At 39.4% G+C, this 24921-nt stretch overlaps 1 protein-coding gene across 1 annotated transcript in view; it reads right to left on the reverse strand.

The window, feature by feature from the left end:
* The window catches only part of grid2 (glutamate receptor, ionotropic, delta 2), a 438282-nt gene that overhangs the window by 57033 nt on the left and 356328 nt on the right, over positions 1–24921 (reverse strand). Inside the window, exon 12 of the mRNA XM_041042607.1 lies at positions 1962–2100. Coding sequence (XP_040898541.1) covers positions 1962–2100 — 139 coding nt within the window. The remainder of the gene's footprint in view (positions 1–1961; positions 2101–24921) is intronic.

The raw sequence follows: 24921 nt of genomic DNA on the forward strand, positions 1-24921 counted from the left end.
CTACTGTTCTCTCTTCCTTCCATTCTCTCTTTACCTCTGCTTCTCTCCTCCTTTTTTCCTCCTTAATCCATCTCATCTTTTTTTTCTCCATGTGCTTCCTCACTTCATTTCCACTTTATAATGTTTGCACCGTTTTGTCTTTCTCTTTGTAAGCTGCTCTCTTGCTCCTTCTCTGTGCCACTCTTCACTGCCATCCCTCACTGTTTTCCTAAAGGATTCACACTGAAATTGAGGGAAAACATCCAAGCGTGAAATAGTCCAGAGAGGGTTCTGAATGCTCACTTGTTATTTCATTTCCAGGATGAAACAAGGGCATTAATACTTAAAAACCCTGTCTGTCCTGACGGCTCACTGAGACTTCACTGGCCTTCTCTTCCTTCCCTGTCTGTGCATTTGCCTGCTTGCTCTTTTCCATATTTAACTAATTCACTCTCTCAATCACTCAACACAAATGCATTCACTCTCATTCCATCTGTGTAATATGTTAATCAAGTCTTAACAGATAAAAGTAAACGCTAATCACAACATCACAGTCTCCTTTTTTTTCCCCACTCGGCTACTCTCTTCATCTTTCCATTGAGGTTTTGTTATGATTTATGATTACTCTCAGTGTTCTTTGGGTGTGCTCCCTCTCACCACTCATCCCACCACCCATCTTTGGAGGCTCAAGGCCATGTGGGTGCTGCTGTTTAGGTGGTAATTATGCCACTAATGACCCCAGAAGAGTCAACACATTAAATATAATGCATTAAAATTTATGGAAATCCTTAATTAGCTCAATGGATGCTGAATGAAGCGGCAAACTGAGAGGCACTTGTGGGTGACAGCAAATCTGAGCAGGAAAAAAAAAAAAAAAAAAACCTAGACAAAAGAATTTCTTCATTTTCCAAGGGACTGGAGAAAAGGACATGAAAAAAGGAAAAAAACTGAATGGAGTTAAAAGTAAACCAAAGGAAAAAAAGAAGGAGGCCTGCCAAAGACAGGAAAGAGAGAGAAAAAGTCCACGACAGAGAGACAAACTGACAGAAACAAATTAAGAGACAGATAGTGATTAGATTTAGAGAAATAAATGTTGTTTATTTCAAAACTAAGCACAATTGACTGTGGCACTGCCGGGCATAGCGGATGCTTTGGCATGCTGATTAGTCCAATGAGAGATGAGCGTTTCCTAGTGCCACCAGGAGAGAAGCTGGCAAACATATTATCACAAGGATAGATAAACAGAGGGCACAGAGCTTAGGGAAATAATGTGTGCCTTTGTGTGCACATCTGTGTGAGTGTGTGTGTGCGTGATAGGGCAGCAGTGAGAGTAGAAGGCTCTGCCAGTTGCCTTGATACATTCTCAGCAACCAACGTGAGAGGAACACGTAAAAACATTATTTTCTCACTTTTGCTTTGCCTCATTCTCTCTCTCTCTCTGTGTTTCTCTTTATCTTCCCCATGTTCATCAGTGGAACACACACCCACACACACACACACGCACATATACACAATGATAGATACAAACTTGAGGCATACAGGAAATTACCATCCAACGATCGGGTGAAGAAGGAGGAGGTGAGAAAGAATTGATAGAGTGCAAGGAAGGGATAGGGTAGTAATTGTGTGTGTGTGTGTGTGTTGCCTCTCATGCATTATACCTGCCTAGTGGAACGGATTTCCACACAGGGCAACATTCAAATACAAACAACTCTGTGTTGAGTAAGTGTGAGTTAGTATATCTGTGCACGTGTATGTGTGTACAGTTGCATACATAATGTTGTGTCCTGGGTTTACTTTTATTTGCATTATGGAGCTTGTGCATCTCTGTTGATGTGATGCGCAGCTTAAAAGTAAAACTAAATATGATAAATATTTCTGATATGTAATTTTTTTCAGAAATTAAAGCCATGGAACCAAATTCTGAAGCCAGCGTGGTTGCCACCACTGACAATAGAGCTCAAAACCTGTTTGATACTTACTGTATGGAGTTCTCTATGCGCGTGATGGTGAGGAAGGCTGCTAGATTGGCAGTATACGAGGAGATGACAATTAGAGCAAACATCCACCAAACGCCCATCATCATTCTCGTAGCTAGAGTGGTATAGGGTACCTCTCCGCCTTCAAAGAAAGAAAGAAGGAAAGAATGTTAAACAAATACACAGTAACTGGGAAAAAAAAGTATCACATCAGCACATACAAGCAACTCTTTGCTGCAGGAGAAAAAGCTGTTGAAACAGCAAAGCACATCCTGAAAGATTATGTTTGGATTAACAGATCTGATCTGGTGCTTTGGCACAGATCTGATCTTCACATGGCTACATAAAGGGGGAGAAACTGCAGAGAATTGAGAATTGGATTGATGCTCTTCTAGAAACACATCAAAGAAACACATCTTTGAGATATGATAATATACATATGTACTGGGTGTATGGATAGATCTTAATGTACAGTCACTCTCAAAATGCCAAGAAAACCAAAATGAAACTTGTTACTGCAATACATTAACAACAGAGTGCACAAATGTTGTCAGGCCTACCCATTAGGATTTAATGCTGCCTGAAGCATGTTGCAATGAAAAGTAACTTGTTTGCTTTCAAATATAAAACTTCTTTAACCTTGTCTTTTGTTATAAACAGCTTTTGTCACCTATCTGCCTCTGCTTTCTGTGGTGAGCTTCAAAAATGGCTGTCACTCTAACCCTGGCCCTCACAAAAATCTAAAAATCTATTTATTTGTGAATTAACCAGGAAAATAGCACACATTTATTTTTGGCCTTCCTTTTCTTCTCAGGCAGACTGTGAGCTGGACCTTCTACTTGTACAGACACACACACAAATGTGCTATCTTACTGACAATCTTGCATTTACACACATTTGGGTAAGTGCACCAAACACACACACACACAAACACACAGAGTAATGATTGATTTGCATCGTGTGAGCTCTTCCCGCTGCCCTTATTGAAGCCTGACAGAAATTAGCCTCATTCATCCTTGTAGCAGGGGATCACTGTTACGTCAGCTCAGACCAACAGGCACTCTCTTCGCTCCCACTTCCGCCAGCCAAGACTCAATAATACGTGTGACACCCACGTAATCCCATGTTCCCTTTATCTCGCTCTCCTTCTCTCTCTCCACTGTATTCTTGCTTCTGCCATCTTCCTTTCAGGCCTTTTCTACATTGCTGATAGCATTTGATTTAATTCAAATTTGTTATCTCTCCCCCTCCCTCTCTCTCTCTTGCTGGGTTTACTGTATCTTTCTCAGGCAATACATTTGCTGTTGACATCAGGTTTTATCACAAGCCTGGAGGCAGAATAATGTGCAGTAAACTGAACTGTATATTCAGTTCAAATAATCCCTGTGCCATGTTTGCCTGTGTCTTATTCTCCTTCATGTCTTTCCTTTTATACTGTAGGGTTTTTAATGTAGAATGATATGACATTTTGAGTCCCAATGACATCTTTATAAAATCTGTTGATCTTTTATGGTATTTTAACTGCAAAGCGTCAAATATACAGTAGTTATGAAATTATTCTTTTAATTTCACCTGCCATTTGTCATGTGTCCTCATAAGTATTTTCATCTTTACCAAATCATTTTCAGAGGAAGAAAATCTAGAATACAGCCTTATCAATTCAAATACAATACTTGCATAAATAATGTTTGTAAGTTCATGCAATTAACTATTCATGTGAAATTACTGCAGATTTGCCAGTGGGAAATGAATCAAACCTTTTCCAGGGATGAATGAAACCAGCAGGCACAGATGCTTTTTTCTCATAAAGAGGGCTGCCAAAAATGTCCAAATATATGCCAAACCGTGACTGCATTATCTTGGACTTCAATAGCTTCTAAAACATGACCTTTGTGAATCATTCCACCCGCAGAAGGTATTTTGGGATTTTGGGTTTCATACTGGCAATATCCACGGAGGACCGATTAAGCTACCAAAAAAAAACCTATTGTCGAGTCTCAGAACAATTTTCATGTTGATTTCTGGCTGCACAAGTGACTATTATAAAATATTTAATACTGCTGGGAAAATGACTCTGCTGAATTCCGACATCTGAATGTCCCCAAAATTTGAAGGTGGGCAGACTTCTGTTAGGTTCTTTCAGATGTTTTATAGCTCTCTCTCTCTCTCTGTCCCTGGACAATGTCTAAATCAAATCAAGAACAACTGCAACAGAGTTTTTGAAAAGGTCATTCTGTTTCCTCCTCTGAATACGTGTCTGTGATAGAGAGAGAGAGAGAGAGAGAGAGAGAGAGAGAGAGAGAGACCTCACCCCCACCACTCGCGCCACAGACACAATCAAAACCACACTGTGAAGAAAATGGTGCATCCCTGTGGCTCCTTAGGTCTGCACAGGCTTAGTGGCAGGATGAAACAGGACCCTTTGGGGAGCTTCACATACTGTTCAGCTCTTGGGACTAGTGTAGTTGAGTACACCATCACTGACATGGACCCGTCCATCATTAATACATTCACTGTCACTATCGGATCACTGCCAAATATATGTATATATAAAACCAGCCTTACATAAGACAGTAGCAGAACCTGAGTCCTGTAAATGACATAAAATAAATTATTCAATGCAAATGGACTCCTGGCAGTGAAGTTAGAATAAAAAAATTCAACCACTTCACCTGACATCACTAATCTAATTAGTACATTCCTCTGTGCGGTTTCAACCAAACCAATTAGACATGGCTATAACAAAAAGAAATTATGTTTAGCATGAATAAGCAGGTCTTACCATACATTAGGATTACCTGGGACTCAAAATTAGTGCCTATGTAATTTTATAGCTGTATTACCCAAAAATGCCAAAATGTCAGAAACCTCTCTTCTATCTCACTATGGACTTAGACAGTGGTTCTTAAACTGCTGCCAAAATCGCAAGATGTACTATAAATAATGTTAATGTCATGCTGTCAGTGTTTGTCTCACTCTAGGCAGGAGCTCATTTCACTGAACAAAAAGCATGAATGATTTTATGGTGCAATGTATTCTATTTCAAGCATCAATAACTACTGTTGGCCACTTAGTTCACCCATAGTCAACATCACAAAAAGCCTAAATCCTCAAGGAGAAAGCTGGTCCAAAAGACTGCTGCGTTGGAGGTTGTGCATATGGATACAATGTGGTGCTATTTAGAGACAGAACATGATCATTACTTTTACATATGTTATATGACACTGTATAATATTGTGATGACACTAAGAGGGCATGATTCATCAGTGTGTAATTTGCTTTGAAGTCTATGATAAGATTATCCAACAACAGGAATAGGCAGTGATTGAAAAAAAGACTATTTCCTGTGGACTGATTTGTCTTTCTTTTGTCAAGTAAATGAAATGACATGAAATATGAACATATCAAAAATCACACATGACTGATCTATTAAAACCATCACATGAACTGGGTACTTTCAGACATTGTATTGTTCTATCAGCCCATCCCTACTCCACTATATTGTCTAACCGGAGGCATCGTTCATACTATGCACTGTCAAAACCATCTTTCATACAGGAGAATACAACCAGATGGATGTCACAACTGAGGAAGAAAACAGGCAGTCAGCAAACCCTTCAAGCCGGTGAGCAACTGAGTCATGTGTCATGTGCATGCATACTGTGTGCAAAGATGCATATACTCATTTTGTATCTTTTCAAAAACCATCTTTTCCAGTACTGTCGACAGCACCATGCACCTTGAGGATTAGCAACAGCAAAGGGGGAAAAAATTGAACAACACAGATGCTGTATATTAGAGATGTATGACTAATCAGCTGTGTTAAAAGCCCCATATAAATGGAGTTTAGTTTAGTCTGAACTCACCAGGTTTCATCAGACACTGAGTAACACTGCCTGCCCTAACAGAACATGCTTTCGGAATAGGCGGAAAATCGGACTGGCTCTGATGCACTGATGAAGTGCTGATGACCACCTTTGGTTAGCTATTTATTGTATGAACAACAACATTGATGCAATGTTAGAATAATTTAGCTGTCCTTCTGTAGGAGTTTCATCAGTGAAGCTAACCAGGACGACTAAAGAAAGCTATGCAGAGACTCTGCTCTGTGGGATTTAGAATAAAGGTGCTTCTCTTCAAGGCACCTTTCAAGTTCTCCTATGGCTGCAATCCTAAAAAACTACTGTCAAAGGTAAGAGAGTGTGTGTGTCTCCATTTGCATGTGTGTATGTTTATGGATTATAGAGGAGGTATAGAAAGCAAGAAGCAACTTTTGTGGATGCCAATTCGGCAGCTTCAAAGGCACCCTATGGTGTCCCTGCAATATAGCTCTCCATTGTTACCACCACGTCTCTCCTGCCTTCCTTCTCATTCTGTGCTGTGTTACTCTGTAGCTGTGGACAAAAAATATTTTTCTGTTTCTACTGACTCTAGATCTGCAACTGCAGTTAAAGGACCATATCATGGATTTTGCATGTTTGGGCCCAGTTACTCCAGCTAAAATGTCAGAAAATCATTTTGCTATGTTTAATATTTTAAATGGCTTTTTCCAATTTCTAGGTCACCAATCTTCATTCAGTTCACTACTGGTAGCATACTCTAATTGCTGGTTTACTTCCTGACAGCCTTTTTTGACTGACTGAGTCACTGGATTGCTGGATGTCTACATATTTTATTGATTAATTAGACTGCTAGCCGCTGGCTGGTTGCCTGCTCCCTTGGCTGTGCAACTGACCAAATGATTGTATGAACCGGCCCACAGACTGGCTTTCCCATTTTGTGATCTGTGGCTCTGATATATCTGCAGCTTTTCTCATTCTCTTCCAATTTCGTGAACTAATTTTGAGATTGTCTGAATAGATTGACAGCTGACTAGATGTAGTGATATACACACACACACACACACACACACACACACACAGATTGTGATCTGCACTTTTCTCTTTAAATAGTAATCCTGGAAAGGCAATTGCAAAGCTTTTACTAATGCCATCTTTATAATTAATACAGTTACATAAAATCTGAGAGCTGCCCAGCAACACTTTGCAAGCTGCCGTCTCCCTGTCTTGGCTGCTAAGCAGGTTGGCTAGCAATTAGTACTTCCGCCTCTTTCTAATCCTCTATGTTTTTATAAAAGATTCTCTCAGACACTTCCTCTATCGCTGACTTTATTCTCTTCTCCTATCTTCCTGCCTTGTGGCCTATTGAGCACACAAGCACAGTTGAGTGTGTCACTTTTCACAGCCTTTTTTTCACTGCAGGCTTTTCAGAGTCCTAAGGAAAGAGGGAACAAGAGAGCAAATAAAAGCTGAGAGAAAGATAATCAGGAACATGTTGAACATATGACTATTGAAAAAAATGTAAAAAAAAAAAAAAAAATTAGGTTATATATATATATATATATATATATATATATATATATATATATATATATATATATATATATATGTATATATATATATATATATATATATATAGCTTACCTTTAATGAAATGCTATAGTACACATAAACTATAATTATGTTTGGGTTTAAGCTGAATTAACTTGTTTCAGGCAAATTAACAAAATTCAGGTGTCAGAGTGATGTGGTTCAAATGATAAAGCTGTAATACACGCACGCACGCACAAGTACGCAATCACACAATCTGCTCATCTAGGAAGCTGCCCAAATATCAATAGAGTGAGACATTATACATTAAGTAGCCAGATATATGAAAGCACCAGACACGACTCCCATCCCTCAGTCCTGAGACAACCTAATCAGAGATGAAGATGACTGGGCCAAAAGGCCATAGACCCTGCTGCAAATCTGATGAGGTGACTAAGAGGTCAAGGCCTTTTGTTTAGAAAGTGGTAAACGGTACAACACAGAGCCTTTTCAGCTCTGCTTGTAAGAAGTCATTACCTTTATTATGTTCAAGATTTTCTGTTCTTTGATTCTGAGTCTGTGCTTGGTTATGGTTATTGTTCAGGTACAGTGAGGATAGCAATGTCCTGTGTGCCCCCTGATGGATGACTAAGTGTTGAGAAACTTTTGGGCAAGTAGAGATTTTATTATGAGGAACTAAAAATTCCAGCAAACTTTAATCAACTAGTTTTGTATTATCAGTGAGTTTCAGTATACAGTATGTCTCGATCATATGGTTTTGCTTACGGGTATTTCTTGGTTGAGGAAGCACAGAATGCTACAGTGGCAACAAACTATTATTATGTATGAACAGTTTTCTGGGTTTTGTATTTCTTATATGCATAAAAATGTTGGAAAATGAGAACTGTATAGAAATAATGGGATTAGCATTAATTATGTTAGCTCTAGTTTCAATTACAAAATAGATCATTCTTTTGTGGCTGGCTGGTTCTATTATAATTCTACTATAATTGCAAGAGTAAAAAACTGTAATTTAAAGTGCAACTGGAAGTCATCTGATGAAAACCAACTTCCTTGAGGCAGGAGTCGAGGACTCCTGATACAACCTGTGCTGTGCTATGTACAAAAAACAAACAATCAAAAACTCATGACAATGATATGCGCTGCAGAGAGGTTTTAGAGAGGAGAGGTTTATATACTCTGTCAGGAAACCATCCACATTTTAGCAGAAATGAGACAAAAGGGGTCAACTGCTGGAAGAAGTGAATGGACAAACTGGTGATAAGAACTAGCTCTGTTATTGTGCATGGCCTACAGACAATGGCCTCTATACTCTTCACCGGATGCTGTCAATGTAAATAAGCACCATCAGTCTCTGGTTTATTGTACTGAAGTGTGGAGAGAGGTGCTTGAGGCATCCACTTGTGCAGACTTCTGGCTCTGTAATTTCATCTCACAACAGCGTGAGCGGCTAGATGTTTGAATAATCAGTCTCTCTCTCTCTACGTTCCTTTCCGCAACTTCAGACAGTGACGAGTACACTGTGCACAGGACACAGTGTCCGTCCACAGCTCTGGAAATCCACTTCTATCAAATGCACCATCATTTTTTAAAATATACATTCCCTCTGCCAACCGTTCTGAGGCTTCTCTTCAGAGTTACAGCATCACACTCCAGTTATTCTTGGATGAAAGAAGACTAGAGCAGTTCATTAGAGCTTTTTAAATGAGGAAAGGAGAGTTGGAATATGTTCAGCTGATGTCAGCTCCCAGATGGAACCACTGCAATCTTGCCACAAAATGATGTAACTATTTTTTAACCACAATTTGGACAATTTCATTCTTTCACAGGCTTGAATGTGTCTAGCTGAAGGACATTTTGGTGGAGCACTACAGTGGTAGGTAACCACTGACAGGCATGTGGAAAAACCGCTTGCTGGTTGATCTCTGTATGCATCAAGCAAGACCACTGTGCTGGTAAAATGTGTGTCCACATTAAATACAAACCAAAAGTAGAAATTTGTTGACATGAATTGACATTTTTTAAAGTTCAAAAATAAAAGAATCGAAATGAATTATTTCTCAAAATCTAGGCTCTGTTTCAAAGGCTGAATCACAAAATTGTCCATATAGATAGAGCACACTATAGATATAAGGGAAATAGAATATACTTTTTGTGCAGCTGTACCAGTCACAGTGGCGACTGACAAAAATGAAAGGCCAAATCAGCTTCTCCAGGTATGAGAATAATATTGTATTCCAGGAGGTTCCAGCAGGCAATACACAAACATGAAGGCATTTTTAGAAATTTTAGAAATCAATGGTCCACACAAAAGCTGTAGCTGACAACTGACTTTGTTGGCTACAATAAAATTATAAGAATGATAGTAACAAAGAACATATATAAAAAAGCCTGGAAGGGGGTTTCATACCGGCTACTAATGGTGGATGACAGACACAGTGTTGGTATGTGCACACGGCACTGAACTTGTGTATGTTGGATGAGGGATATTAAATTAAAGACAGTTTTTGCATCATTCAGCATTTTTCCCTGTGCATCTCTGTCAAACCTTTCCATATTTGTGTTATGCACACTCTCAAGGTCAGAAAAATATCAACATGTTGCAGCACTGCTTGCACTTGTCTTTGCGCTGTCAGAAAACAGAACCTTACATGATGGTAAAGTGAGGTTCTTTGAATCTGAAATGATTCTAAAAGGCCAAACATAAGCCCTCTTCTAAGCTACTTTGACAAGTTCCAGACTTTCAACTGTTGTTTAAATAATCGCACACAACAAACTTTGCCAATCATCCAGTTTATAAAACATCAGGTCTTTGTATTTTCTCTAAAATCTTCAAGACAGCTTTTCATGTAATGGAATTCTGTAAAGATGTTCTCTCAGAGCCTTAAGTCTTCAGACAAAATAATGATGTCTACAGCCTCTCAAACTCTCTGCAGAGACAGGAGGCTGTTCAAAGCAACAGTATCTCATCATCTTCAATATCAAAGCCTCAAAATGTTCCATTAAAAGTTAAATACAATTATTTAACTTATTTTGTATGATCACATCCTTTATCTGCTTTGAGTAAAAGGGGCAGAAAAGAAAGTTATAACTCTCAATATTTAAGTATGAGACCGTCCTTAGCTTAGCAACTTATTACGACCCATAGTTATGTTTTATTGCCAGGCGACCTCTAGCAGCTGTAGTAGTTATGATGTGAGCAAAAGAAGAAGTTAGGTGATGTAGTACAGAGCGATAAAATCTGTGTCAGGAATATGAGGTGGGTCAACAAAACACAGGACTTGCATGCAGTAAATCACTTTTTCTCCCCCCGTTTGAAACCAATAGTCATCTTTGTTTCTTTTAACAATGTGTTTTATGTAGTTCCTGTAGATATTTATTTCAAATCAAACCAGTTATTTTCCTAAACCTTAGTTTTTGCACCTAAATCCAACCAAACCTGCGCGTGTATTATTGTTCTTGCTACGATGTAGAGCCAGTACAACCTGAGATTTGTACACTCCTATCTGAGGGTAGGCACAGGCAGCTTACCTGGTAGTCAAGGATGGAGGATTTATTGTTTAGCAGAGTCACTTTAAGTCTAGAAAAACAAGTTTTCCTTTCAGATCAAAACAGTGCAATATCTACAAATATGAGTAATGTGATTAACTCCTTCTGGCATGTCCAGGCAACATAACATGCTCCGTCACGATAACATGTTTATCCCTTGCACTGATTTTATGACAGCAGTAGTGATAACAAGATTTCTGATGCCATTCAAGCTCAAGTTACAACAACAATAAATTGTTTTAAATTGTAGGGCTCGAGAATCTCAAAGAGCCTTGACTGTTATAAAAACATGCTGGGGTGGACTGAATAATCTAACTTTGGTCAGTCATACTGTTTTGGTTGCTATTGATTTCTTTTTGTTTGAGTCAACACATTCATTGGCTCCACAAGGCAAACAAAATCAAAGCCAAACACACACACACTCACAAAAGCCAAATAAACATATGTCTACACACTGTTATTCATTTGTTTTGAGTGAAATAAACAGGGACAGCCGGAAACAGGGATGAAAAATTAGTCAGATACAAGAGCTGTAGTTTCCTGCAGGTTTGGCGCACAAAATTATGTTACAAGCCAACTCAACTGCATCAAACACATTCACTATGTTACTCTGCCTACTTCCCTCTCTCACTTCTTCTCCCTGCCTCTCTATACCTCTCACTTCTCCACTCCCTTGCTCCACTCCTCTTTCCACCTCTCTCCCACCCCCCCTCATCCTTGTTGACATGCTGCAGTTAAAGGTAGCTCCAGATGAGAGCAACTTTGAAGCCAGTCGAGCGGTGGGCACATCCAGGGGGGGTTTTATATATATGTGGCTTTCTTGTAAAGCTTCAAATCTCACCACTGAGCAGGCACCTTCACTGCCTCAGATTATACCCCTCCATCGTCTGATGACTTGCAGGAATCGTTACTTATTTTTTTACCATCTATTTCTCCTCCAGCACCTCAATTGCTCTCGACTGACGGTGTCCCAGTGATTATAAAACCTTGGGAAAGTCATATTACGGTGTTGGGGCCAGGGTGAAGAGGGAAGAAGTGAGAGAATAGAAAAATGGAAGAGGAGGATGACATAGTGCACGCATCCCTCCTCCAGTGCCTCTCCTGCCTTCTGCTCTTCAATCTCTCCATTGTGCATGTGCCACCTCTAATACCTCTAGCTATCAGCCAAAGCGAAGAGGGATTTTCCATGTGGTTAGCAATTTTTTTTCAAGTCACCAAGTGCCACCATTATAAGGATCCAGCAGGCCAGTAATGTTGTGGATTTGCGCTAAGACGCATGGAGTTTACAGTTCAGAGATATGCCTAATAGTATCTCCCTTCCCAGCATGCCCTCTGATTTTCTATAAGAAACTCCAACCATCATCACAACATGATTGAAGAGTAGAGTGTTAAAGACAGGTGTCTGTGTTTGTGGTATGTATGCTTTTAAAAGAGCTTCAGGGAAATGGTTTATTTTTTTTTAACATTTATCTGTGTATATTACTTAACACATAATATTATGTTTTATATTGAATTATACCAGCTGCAAAAGCTAAAGTTTGTCTTCAGCTAATGTTCTGATTAACTGGATTTACAGTATCTCATCAATAGCAAGAGGAATTTTGATAAAGTGAGTTTAATCTGATTGTTATACAAATGTTATCCAAATTTTTGATTGTGGCAGGAGAGGTCCTAATTACATTTAACACAACAAATTGCAATCAGTATCTTGGCAACCTAATTCATATACACTTTTCACAGAAAACATTTTTTTTCCTGTTTTAGTTATTGGTATTTCAGCTGACAAAGTAGGCAGCACTTTAACCTCTTGTGTGTGCACATAAGGTTCATATAAATAAAATAAATTATTTCTATATTAATTTCATTTTGTTTCTTGAATGAGACAATTTCCAATATATAAAGTATACTGCACCAGATATACTGAGGCTACAGACTAAGTCAAATGTGTGGTCCCTGGGCACCATGGAGCTAGATGCCCCTCTCAGAGGTGAGCACTTTTCTCACACATCACAGATTTCTCTGTGTTGCACACAAAGCTCACATAAAGAGAAAAAATACATATTAGTACATGTATTTCCCTTTAACACAAAGTGCAACATGCACTGGAGGAGTGTTGGTATTATGGTAATTGCTTCAATAAAGTTATTAATATTTATGAATGACATATTAATATTTCATACTGGCAATGATTCACCTCTGATGTTGACAAATTGTTCTGGACCCTTTGGTACTGACATTTGCACTACATACAGAGGCCCATGTATAGTAATACACTAACATAGTACTGTACAACTGGATACACATGTACACTTGCATCTGCACGAGAGGCATGTACACACACACATACACATACAGATAGAAAAGATTGTGTGCAATTACTTGAAATAAGAACAAGAGAGGAAACGAGTTTCACAGCATGACTGCAAAAATTATCTGGAAACTGGAGCATATTAAAGGCAAGATACAAAACAAAGCAGGTGTCTACTACTTATGGTTACTAATTTAATTTAGTTATGTTTTTAATATCTTTGCATATAAAGTATCTGGGGAATTGAAAATAGGAGGAGATCAAAGAGAAGAAAGAGACAGTTTGAGTGTAGGGGGGAGGAAGAGGGTCAAAGAGAAACAGCCAAAGTGGTGAGGAGACCAAACCAGAAATCATCTAAATGGATTAAATAAACCGTGTGTGTGTGTGTGTGTGTGTGTATGTATCTGTTATACAAGCGTTTGATCTAGTTGTATGCTGGGTAAACATGCTACATAATCACTGCAGGACACAGATGTTATGCTTTTCAAAAAACACTTGTTCATTCTGTTGGTCACCTGCTCCCTCACCCCCCTTCTGGAAAAGTAATGTACCAAAAAAATAAAGAAAAAAGTCCCAAACTGAACACAGTAAACAAACTTAATATCTCTGCTCATGCATGTACACACATTTGCCTGGAAACTTCAACAAATCTTTTCAAGTGATTACATTTTTTTATCTGTCTCAATGTGATCTTTAATTTACTACAAGGTATGAGCAAAGTGAGAAAAAAAAATACAGAAACACTAAGTTCATAATGAAATTAAATAAAAAAATTATTAACTAAGCCAGGCAACAAAACAGTTTGTAGACACAGACTGAATAAGCAGTTTTTAGCAATTATATTTGAATAAAATATCACTAAGATGCTGATCGCTCTCAAATGCACTATTATTTTTCTCTGACATGGTGCAATATAACATTCATTTTGTTCATATTTAATCCATTTGTTGAAAAAAAAACCTCTTTTAATCACTAGAAGGTGAGAAACTGAAGATGTTTTCAAAATATATATATATATTTTTTTTCTTCTGAGAAACGTATTACTAAAAGCAAACCACAACAGGCCATATTTTGGCAAAAACATTTTTTTCTTTAAACAGAAATTTGTTTTTGTACATTTAAGATCTATTGGAGAGGTAAACAAAGTGCTGAGGTCTATTCTGAAGAAAGTCTGTCTCTTCTCTGTTTAGAATTTCAACTCTTTGTCACATCACACTTCAGAAACCAGAGAACAAATTCTGTTCCGAATTTTGATTGTAATACGTCTTTAACTCTATCTTTGCAGAGTCGACATGTTCAGACATGATTTAAGTTGAAAACCCACAAGAGTTCAATGTGTGTCATAAGAATATGAGTTTCAATACGACTTCAACTGGGGAAAAAAAAAAAAAAGATATTCAAATTGTACGGAACCACCCTTAGGGGGGGACGTTGAAATGGGGTTCTGTACTCACTGTGGTTAGCTCGTGGAAGTCGGCTCAATTTCACAAAGAGGGAGCAAATTAAAAGATTGAAATGCAAATTATTCCCCCACTTAGCTGCGCTTTGGAGCGTGCTCACCATGCAGATATCAGCTATGTCTGCGTGTGAGCGAGAGGGGCACAGTGTGTGCAAAACAGAGCAAGGCTCTTTGTGCTTATGCCTACATACTGTATGTGTGTGTGTGTGTGTGTGTGTGTGTGTGTGTGTGTGTGTGTGTGTGTGTGTGTGTGCGTGCGTGCATGCATGCGTGTATTCAGGGGAAACAGATAACACTTTACATTATTTCATTTCACCCTCGTTGTCCCTATGGAAGATAGTACAGTTCATGTTTTACATCTTGACAAAAAGGAAAGCTGAGAGGCTTTTGATGGCCCTTTACTGAGAATTGAAATTAATTGGAAAAGGCAACTTCGTAAATCGATTTTTCCGGCAGTTTTCTTTGGGTCTCCCTCGCTCTCTGTTGCTTTCTCTCTCTCTCTCTCTCTCTTGCCTTCTCTTGTTAGCTTTGAAATTTTTGCTTGTAATGATGCTATTTTTGGAAAAAGAACTACATCCGGAAAGGCACTAATGCACAGATAGAAGCATACTGAACCCAGACAGCCACACTCACACATTCTCTCACCATAGCATACACACACTTTTTGAGTAGTCTGTTGCAGCAAACTCAAACAAACAAATTCTGCTTTCCAACCAAGTATTGGGTTTTGGGTTGGGTTTGTGTTGTCTTACTGTGTGCTGTACATCTTTGGGTTTGATTGTTTTCCAGAACTTTCCAGAAGCAAAATGCACTGGTCATGGCCTCTATGAAATCAAAGAGTTGTGACATAGCATCTAGTCAGTTTGATTTGTACATTTTGATTTTTGTGAGTTCAAGCCTTGTGCACAAAGCAATTTATAGAGCACTCAATTCTGAAACACAATGACCAAATATATCCTTTGGCAAAATTATTCTGAACTTAAACAGACTCACACACACTTGTGAGCTTGTGTGTCTACCCACACAAACTCACAAGTGTGTGAGTTTGCTGTGTGTGCCTCCAGACACATTCTGACCAACTTGCAACATCATCACTTGTAAACATTCATTAAAACTGACTACTTTCTGGCCTTGGAGCACTTTTTTTTTTTTTTTTTACATTCCCTGGTATGAATGAAGGTAGGGCAGCCAGTAAACATTGCATTAGGCCAAGTGTGGAGAACGGCAATAAACGACAATAAACTGGGTACATGTGTGTGTCGCATCTGTATGTGTGGACGACGCAGTGGTAACTTCCTAATGCCCTCCTAGAATAGCTGGCGTAGGAGTGCGGTGACTCTGTGTGTGTGTGTATGTGTGTGTGTGTGTACAATATGCAGAAATTGCTTGACATTGAACTTATTATAGAAACACTCATTTCTCATCTTCTTTCCTCCTTTCTTCAAGCCTCATCAGCACTTTTGCCTCCTTTTCACCGCTGAAAGGAACATAAAAACGATGGCGTCAGCAGAAATTTCTTTGAGCTTATTTACAGGCTGTGTTTCCCTGCTCGCCTCCTATATATGGATCAATACAATCTGTGTATAATATAAGGGTTACAACAGCCAACGAGAAGTCACACACTGTGTGTGTGTGTGTAGTTGTGTTCATGTGTATGTGGCACTTTTTGTTATTTTATACAGCTAATCAATAATATTTGTAGGTTTTTCTAAAAAGTGGTGACGAATGAATCTATTTATAAATATCTCATCCCGATAGTTCTCGTGGGAGAATAAGAAAGGTTAGTAACAAGAAACCTTTTCAGTTACTGCCCATTCTGTAAGGCATGTGTTCACGAATATACTCCCTTCCTTCAAACTGATGCTGAATCTCAAAGTGCAACTTGAATGAAGAATGAAGTGGGGGGAAAAAAATAAGTTAGACAAAGCGAATCCAACATTTGTGGGTGTCTGTAACCTATAGTAACTATGTATCTTCCTGATAAAAAAAACTCTGCTCCAAACAAACAGGCAAGATACAGAGCCAGTCAGAGTAGATACAGGGCTCTCTAACTCCTTTTTCCTTTCTCTCACCAAAAAACACACAGTGGCACATGCATCTGTGTCCACCACACACACATGCACAGTGAATCCAGCTAGCAGGTACAGTACTGTGGTCTCATTAGGTGACTTCATGCGGTCTCTGTCTTCAACCAGTAAGACAATACTGCCTTCTGAGTGCAACTTCAGGCAGATGGCTCTCTCAGCAATTTCCCCTTCACTAGGGCTATTTGTGTGTGTGTGTCTTCCTATGCACGCACACCAAAGTCTGTGGCTATACTTGTATTTCTAAGCATTTTCACTTGAAACTGGCTGTGTTTGAGTCATTTACATTAAATTTTAGAAAAGTCATTCTCAATACTTTCAGTGCATGGAATTTTTCAAGATAATTGCAACCAATATAAAATGGGCGATTGTGTGCATACCCGTATGTTCAATATACACATAAAACCACACACAGCACATCAGTCACATAATTGTCCCTCCTCCTCATCTTTTGTGTTGGCTGTTTCACCTGTCCTCCCCTGTCTCCAAAACAACACTTTGAGGACAGAAGCAATGGATGATCAGTCAGTTAAGCTGACAAAATCTCTATTTCCTTTTTTGCTCCCATTCTTTCCAGCCCTCTGTCTTTACCTGGCCTTCCTTCACCCATTTTGTTTCTGTTTCACAGCCATTATTACACTGAGTAGCAAATATGAATTATTAGCACAGATTTCAAAATGATTTCTATCATGGAAACTCAGTTAAAAGCCTGTTTGTTTTTTTTTGTTTTTTTAGACGTTTGAGTGCAAAACTGAACTGTGCCACATTTGATTTGGCAGTGAAGTGGTCCTCATCTCTTCAGAACAGAAAGGTAATGTTAAAAAGAATGTAGTGGGGGCAAGACCTCAGAGAATAGTTTTAACAAGTGCTCTCTGCTGCTCACTCTTCTTGTAACAAAACAAAACAAAACAAAAAACTAACCGTACACATCTAAACACTATTTTCTTTCCGGTTCCATTTTTTTTTTTTTTTCCCAGAAACCAATAACATGGAATTTGCCATGCTCTCACCCTCCTCTCCTACCTACCACAGTCCCTCTCCTGCTTTTCATCAATAGGATGTAACATCTGCAGACATGACATTTTCAATGAAAACTTATGTTTCCCCACAGACAAAGGCAACTTATTGCTGGGGAGTGTATACACACTCCGTCGCAGAACATAGTGCTGAACATTGTTAGAGTCTCACACACACACCACACAAAACAACACAACAAGCACAACTGTTACCACGGCTGTAAGACAAAGTTTACTGGCCATTTAATTTAATTCTATGAATTAGAGGGAAAAATAATCTATTCACTGTATTCTCTCATCTCACCCTCTCCCCTTCTCACATTTGTACCATATTACCCTACACAAAAATGAGCTGTTGTTATCTTATAGTTCAGTTAGTCACAGAGGCAATAACAAACAAAAGAATAGTCATTAAAAAATTTGCTTACTACTTTGAAAACAAAGAAAATGCTAAAATGCTGAATGCAACCAGACTTGGAAACGACACTTATAAATGTTTAGTGAGTAAAACATGAGTGAGTAAAAAATAAAAAATACTATGGGTTATTGTTATTGTAATTATAAACTTGCATATTCTGTACAAGTAGCTCTATTGTTTGCGTCTACCTGAGCACAAACTTTGACTTTTCCGTGACAACATAAGAAAAATGCTTATTTGAATTATAGGCTATGAATTGGCTCTCCAATTTGACTAGTGAGCAGAAAAAAGGCATTCTGTCGCTTATGCTCAATGATGTATTTATGATATAGGTCGAGTGAAATATAGTAAACCATTACTTGAAGCAAAAATACTTACTGTATACGGATACTGCATGGACTGTCAAAAACTGAAAGACATGAGTGATGTAAAGCAACAATGATAAACCAGCTGAGACTGACAGACGTGTGCAATGAATAAATGTTCTGACATCTAATTTCTGTTAATATTACAACACAGTTGTTGAGCAGGTGATGTTTGCAACACAGGAATGCAGATAATGCACAGAGTTCTCCGCATAATTCTAATGAAGGCAATTTGCACTGGCATTTATAGACGCTAACTTAATCTCATTCAAGACAGGAACACATTTGACAGCTATAAAAATCTTAACAGGCTGTTAAGACACCAGATATCACACAGCGACTCACTTTCACACATTACCAGCTCGAACTATGATCACATTCAGACTTGTCACTCAGAAGGCAAGTGATGTTAATCCTGGTCTGTCTTTGAATCACATGTTGTTCCTTTAAACCGTCTGTATGCCTATCTCCACCGTGGAGCTTCACATTTATTTCCAGTCATAACACCAGCTCTTATGTATCTCCGACCACTGTGAAAACTTTAAGCTATTTGCTTTCTTTCCAGCCTGATCTATTATCATGCAATCCTGCCTCAACAGACACTATAATAACTGACTGAGCACTAACAAGGTGTGCAGCACTCAGCTCTCCCACTGTTTTATCACTTTCAATCTTCTATTCCTCCTTTTCTCTTTCTTCTTCCATCTGGCTGAAATGTTTTGGATTTTTGTTGGGGAGGGGGTCGTGAGAGCCTTGTTAACATAAATGATCATACAAATCTCGCAAATATCTGGATTCACTGGTGGTTATAGAGGGAAATAAGGACGTCATTGGTTGCCATGCTTTTTGCTGATGAGCAAAGGGAACCAGTCGATCTATTTTTTGTCTCTATTGTCTTTTTTGGCATGTGCTAGTCGAAGGCATCATCCTCCATGTCTTTTTGATCCTGTGTTGGTAGAACTACAGTTACTAAAAGTGTTATCCATTATGTCGAGTTTTTAAAAATATTGTGAGATTTTTATTTTTATTTTTCAGGCACAGGTTTCTACATTTACTCATCAGATACCGCTAAACAAATGTATGCTAATTAAAATACTGAGTAGAAGTTACTGAGAGCACAATGCCTATGAACAAGCAATTAAATCTATTGTTTGTTCCAGTTGCATTCTGCTCAAAGCCTGACCTTTACAGCACATTTACTGGGAAATAAACTGAATTCACTTGGTCTGTTTATCTGAGGTAGTTAACAACAGAGCCCAAAATAAATATGCTTGTATTACAATTAAGCCACCCCCCTAATTGCTGTCCCTGCCAGCTGCAGGTTCTCCGACTCTGAAAGAATCTGGGTAGAACAACCCCAGCCAATTTCAGTGTGCTTCAGAAATGCTTTGACAGATGTACATTTTATGGGAGGAACAAATCTTCAGTCAACATCTCTACAATCTGCGCAGTAAAACACAAGTGAGGATGAATGATATGTGTATTTTAATTTAAAGATTCTCTCACTCTTCAAATGTTTGCCTTGTATTTGTCTATCTGTCCCCGTCTCTCTCTTTGCGGTCTCCAGCTGAATGTGACATTAACTGTAGGAGAACAGATATTTTCTTCAAGCAACTTAACCAGCATGATTAGAGGGGGAGAAAGATAGAAGGAGTGAGTGAGAGTGTGAACAGCATGAGAGAAACAATGCGTGCATTACACCATGACATAGCACAAACATACTGGGTAATATGAAAGAGATATTTTAGCTGGTTGCTGCAGCTCCCGTCTCCACAAGCAGGAGAGAAGCAAGGTAATTAAAGTTGAAGGCCAAATCTGTGTCAACAATCAAAACACAGAAAGGACAGACATTTCCATTTTCCAACTGCTTAACATCATGTGATTCTTAGAACAATGACTGAAACTGCTGAACACTTCTTTGTTATGCAATTTGATCCTGTAAAATGTCATGTTCGCTACTATTTTGGCAAGTGTAGAAATTTGTTAAAGCACCCAAAAGCCATCTTTTGAGTCACAAATACTTGGCTCGTCTTTTGTAATTTGCAATTTTGTGTGACAGCCACATATTGAAGGATTATTGCACCTGGCCTGGAGGGAGTCAGAATTCAGATATTTAACTTAAAGGAGTCATAATCAATATTTCTATAATAACAATGGATCACTTAACTAGTTGTAGGTGAAAGAAGTTGCTTGTATGAAGGCACAGAAAACTGTAACCTGACTCTGCAGTTCCCCTCATCTTGGTTTTCCTGCCTGCAACTTGATCTTGATTTTTGTTCACTTTCACCACACTTATTGTATTATTTTCATTTTAAAATCCAATATTTCCCGCAGGAGTTGGTGGAGACCAAATGAACGATAATGTCGCTCTGTATACGCTGGTTGTGTAAATAAGCAACATTTTGCTCTCCAGGCACAATATCAACTTACAGGGTGATAATATTTAAGTGTTATTTTTGCAGCTTATTTTCACTGCCCCCAAGCCGCCGTGTGACTCTTGTCAAAGTGTAGTACCACAAAATCACACTGAACTACAGTACATAAGCCAACATACTTAGCTGCCTTCCACCACTGAAAGTGGGATGGGGCTATGATGGATGAATGCATGCATGGAGGGCAGAAGGGACGAACGCAGGTTTGAATGGGATGTGGCTTAACAATTAACAACTGTACCTCATCACGTGTCACCAGTAAGAAAGTGTCGGACAGAGGGAGGCTGAGAGAGATCTCTGGGAATAGAGAGAGAAAGGAGGGAGGAAAGGATGCAACTGTGACAGAAATAAGAGCATGGAGCGGAAGAAAGAGCAGGAGAGAGACGTGCGTTTAATGGAACTGCTGAGAGACGGTCTCTTTTCACAGTGGCACATCTCTGTAGCCAGAAAGAGATGGTGAGAAGGACAGACAGAAGGAAAGAGAGAGAACAGATAGAGAGATAGAGGGGCATAGTGAGGAGGGATGGGCGTCCTAAAGTTGGGTCCACTACACAGCAGCACAACAGAGTCGTTAGAGAGGGATAATGGATTAGAGGGAGTCATAAAGAGAGGAAGAGAGAGAGGAAAAGAGAAGAAGAGAGCAGGGAAATGATGATAACGTTGGCTTCCCAGCAGTATGGCACAGCAGAAACAGAGATAATGATAGAGGGAGAGACACATAGATGAAGTGAGAAAGGGAATGGGGAGTGCTGAATGTGAACACAACTCACATTGAGTAAACTCAGCAGTAAGTAGAGAGAAGTCAAGGATGGAGAGAACTCAGGGATGGAGGGATGAGATACAAAAGGAGGCAGGAAGGAAACAGAGAAACAACTTTTTTTGTATAGCTCTGTAACAAGGCTATGAAAAGAACACACACTTTCCCCCCCTATCTCTCTCACACACACAGTCATACTCACACATCCAGACAGACAGATGCACAGCAGGGGACAGTGGGGAAAAAGGAGGTGCAAAGTGTGTGTGAGAGTAATAAAGAAGCGAGGGAAAGAGAAATGTTTGGAGCAGCAGATGGAAAGATGAAAGCGCTGATTATGGCCTATGGCCCTGACTCTGCATCCGTGTGTTTGTGTATCTGTGCAATTTTTTTTTTTTTTTTCATACAGTGAAAACAAGTACTTCACAGTGCGTGCATGAGTGTGACTGTGTATATCTTTCCCACAAAGTTAGCTCTAATTGAGAGACAGCCACCCCCACGCTGACAGTGGGGCTGCATGCTAAGATAACTCACACATATGTGCACACACCCAGAAAAACACAGTCTGTTTCTCCACAGTGTCTTTCTCCTCCCCTACTGGTTAGGACATTAATTAGGGGAGAACACCAGAACGCAAGACAGAGAGAACAACAGGGGGAGATGTGTGAAAGACAAATATTCAGTGTGACACCAGCATTTTGCATTTGACTGTTCTACTTTAGCTGAGACACTACTGGAAAAACTTGGGAGTCAGGGCAGGGCAGAGAGGAAGTGTGTGGAGGTGGGGGGCGAGACGGATAGAAAAAGACAGGAAGGTATTGAAACAGGAAATAGGATGGACGAATGGGGTAACATGTCCACTCTCACAATCCGTCTCTCTTGGTTTCATTTTTCTCTCTCTCCCACAAATCTGACTTGCATAACAGACCCTCTCTCCCTCCTACACAGGTTACACGTCAGCAGAGATATATCCTTCGACTGCCAGTTTCTGTCGCCTGTTTGCACATTTCAACCACAGCATAGTTCACATTCCATTTGATGGCTGTGGCCACTTCAGCTTGCTTCTTGCTCAGAGAGTGTCGCTTTGCACCAAAAATAAGTAAATAAAAACCACACTTAAAAAAAAAATAGCATGGCTGTCACAGTTTTAAAATGTGACGTGCTGCACATGCTCTCCGGCTGTGGTCTGCTTTCAGAAGACAGAGTGCAATCAAAACCTTTCTGGACAACATCCAGGACAGATGTGTGCTGACAGATGGTGTCTTCCACCGGCCACCTCTGCTGCATGTTTGGGTTAGTTTACAACACACAGCAAGAAAAGAAGCTACCTGTAAATGCAAAATTGTACTGCTGCACCAGAGGCTACTTGAGCTTACAGATCTCTTCCTCTTATGGTTTGTTGCTCCTAAAAATATGTACAACTTTTCATCACGGCGGCTGATGCCTGAGCAACACCTGACGGCAGCTCAGACCCTGAGCTTTCTATGTAAAGCATGCCCAGAAACTTCTGTGCACGGCAAGATGTTTTTCTTAGAACTGCTAAATTATCTTTTCATTGCTTTTTTCTATTTCTTGGCTTCCTGGTGTTTTATCCTTCTTTCTGTCCTCTTAGAATTCTGTTTTTTCTCATTAGACTTTAAGGTTTGCTTTTAATGAAAAAGAGAACAAATTAACTGCATCATTACTGCATTTACTTGGAATATTCAACACAATTTTCAAAATCACTCAAACCAAGTAGCAAATGGTCACTTTAATTTGCCTAATTTGAACAGCGTTATCATCTTTGATGATGAAAAACACTTTCATTCCATGCCATGTACGAATTTGTCAATCTTACAAAGGTTTTTTTTTTTAACTTTCGAGTACATTCTTGTGTTCCTGATGGTTTACAATTATCCACGACGCTGAGTGAGGCAGACACTTCTTTATCAGCACTTCTGCTCAGCTTGTTGAAACTTCTGCCTGAGGTACTGCAACTTTCTTCTGACCACGCTCCCTTCATCTCATCCAAACCGCTGTGGGCTGTCTTGTTTTCTATCTTCTCGAATTCTTGCATGTCACCCTCCTCCTGCTTTCCCTCCACTGACTGCCTGTGGTGGCTCATTTCAAAATCCAAAACCCGGTATACAAGGCTGTAAATGCGTGCACATCACCATCCCTCCAGGCCATGGTCTGTCCTGGCTCTACATACCAGCCCTTCAATGCCCTGCACTCTGCAAATGTTGTCTGTTTGGCTCTCTTAATAATGTGCCCTGGTAATCAGTCATCCCAGCCTTAACTCTCCTCCCTCCTGGGTCTGAAAAATATTGGAATGACCTTCCCACCTCAGCCCGGGCCAAAGAGTAACCCAACTGAACCTGAAAATTAATCTCCTTAGGAAACATTTCACATCCTTTAAATCATATCCCCTCTCCCACATCTTCCCCTCTGCATGCTCTACTTGCATACTTCATTTTGTCCTCAGCTCTCATTTAACTTTTGTGTGATTCCCTGAAAGTTATTTTCCCCATGTTCCTCCCTCTCTCACTGTCTGTGGTCACTGCTGAAACACCCAAGTCACATTTGCGTTGGCAGCAGCGGACATGTGGACAGAGTGCGACCAAAACCATTCTGATCAACACCCAGGACAGATGTGCACTGATAGATGGTCTCTCACATTGGCCACCTCTGCTGCAAGTTTTTGAGTTGAGATGACACAGCTGGTATTCAACACACAGCAGGAAAAGCAGCTGTCTGTGTACAACCTGTAAATGCAAAATTGTGTCTTCTATAGCTTGATTATTAATATTTTGTACCTCAGACTACTTGACTTTACAGTTCTCTCTCTCAGAATGGTTTAAAGTAAGTACAGCTTTTCATCACAGTGGTTGACGTGGTGTCTGACCTTGTTCTGACTGAGTGTGCTATATATCCACCTTTTGTATCCATTACCCTTTGGTTGCTTGTATAGTTAGTTGTATGAATTTATGTTCTCTCTTTTCCGATTCTTTTTCAAAGATTAGAGGTACACAATCCCAGGCTTTTCCCCATATTAATAGCTACTCACTCAATTACAAAGCTGAGGTTATTACTGCATGTATGCATGTGGGACATTTTATTTATTTACTCTTTATTACTGCTGCACATCACAGTGCATTTTGTCAGATGCACTCCTTCCCATTGTGACGCTTCACCTCTTCCCCACTTCT

This window comes from Toxotes jaculatrix, chromosome 7 (assembly GCF_017976425.1).
Source record: "Toxotes jaculatrix isolate fToxJac2 chromosome 7, fToxJac2.pri, whole genome shotgun sequence".
Lineage (NCBI taxonomy): Eukaryota > Metazoa > Chordata > Actinopteri > Toxotidae > Toxotes > Toxotes jaculatrix.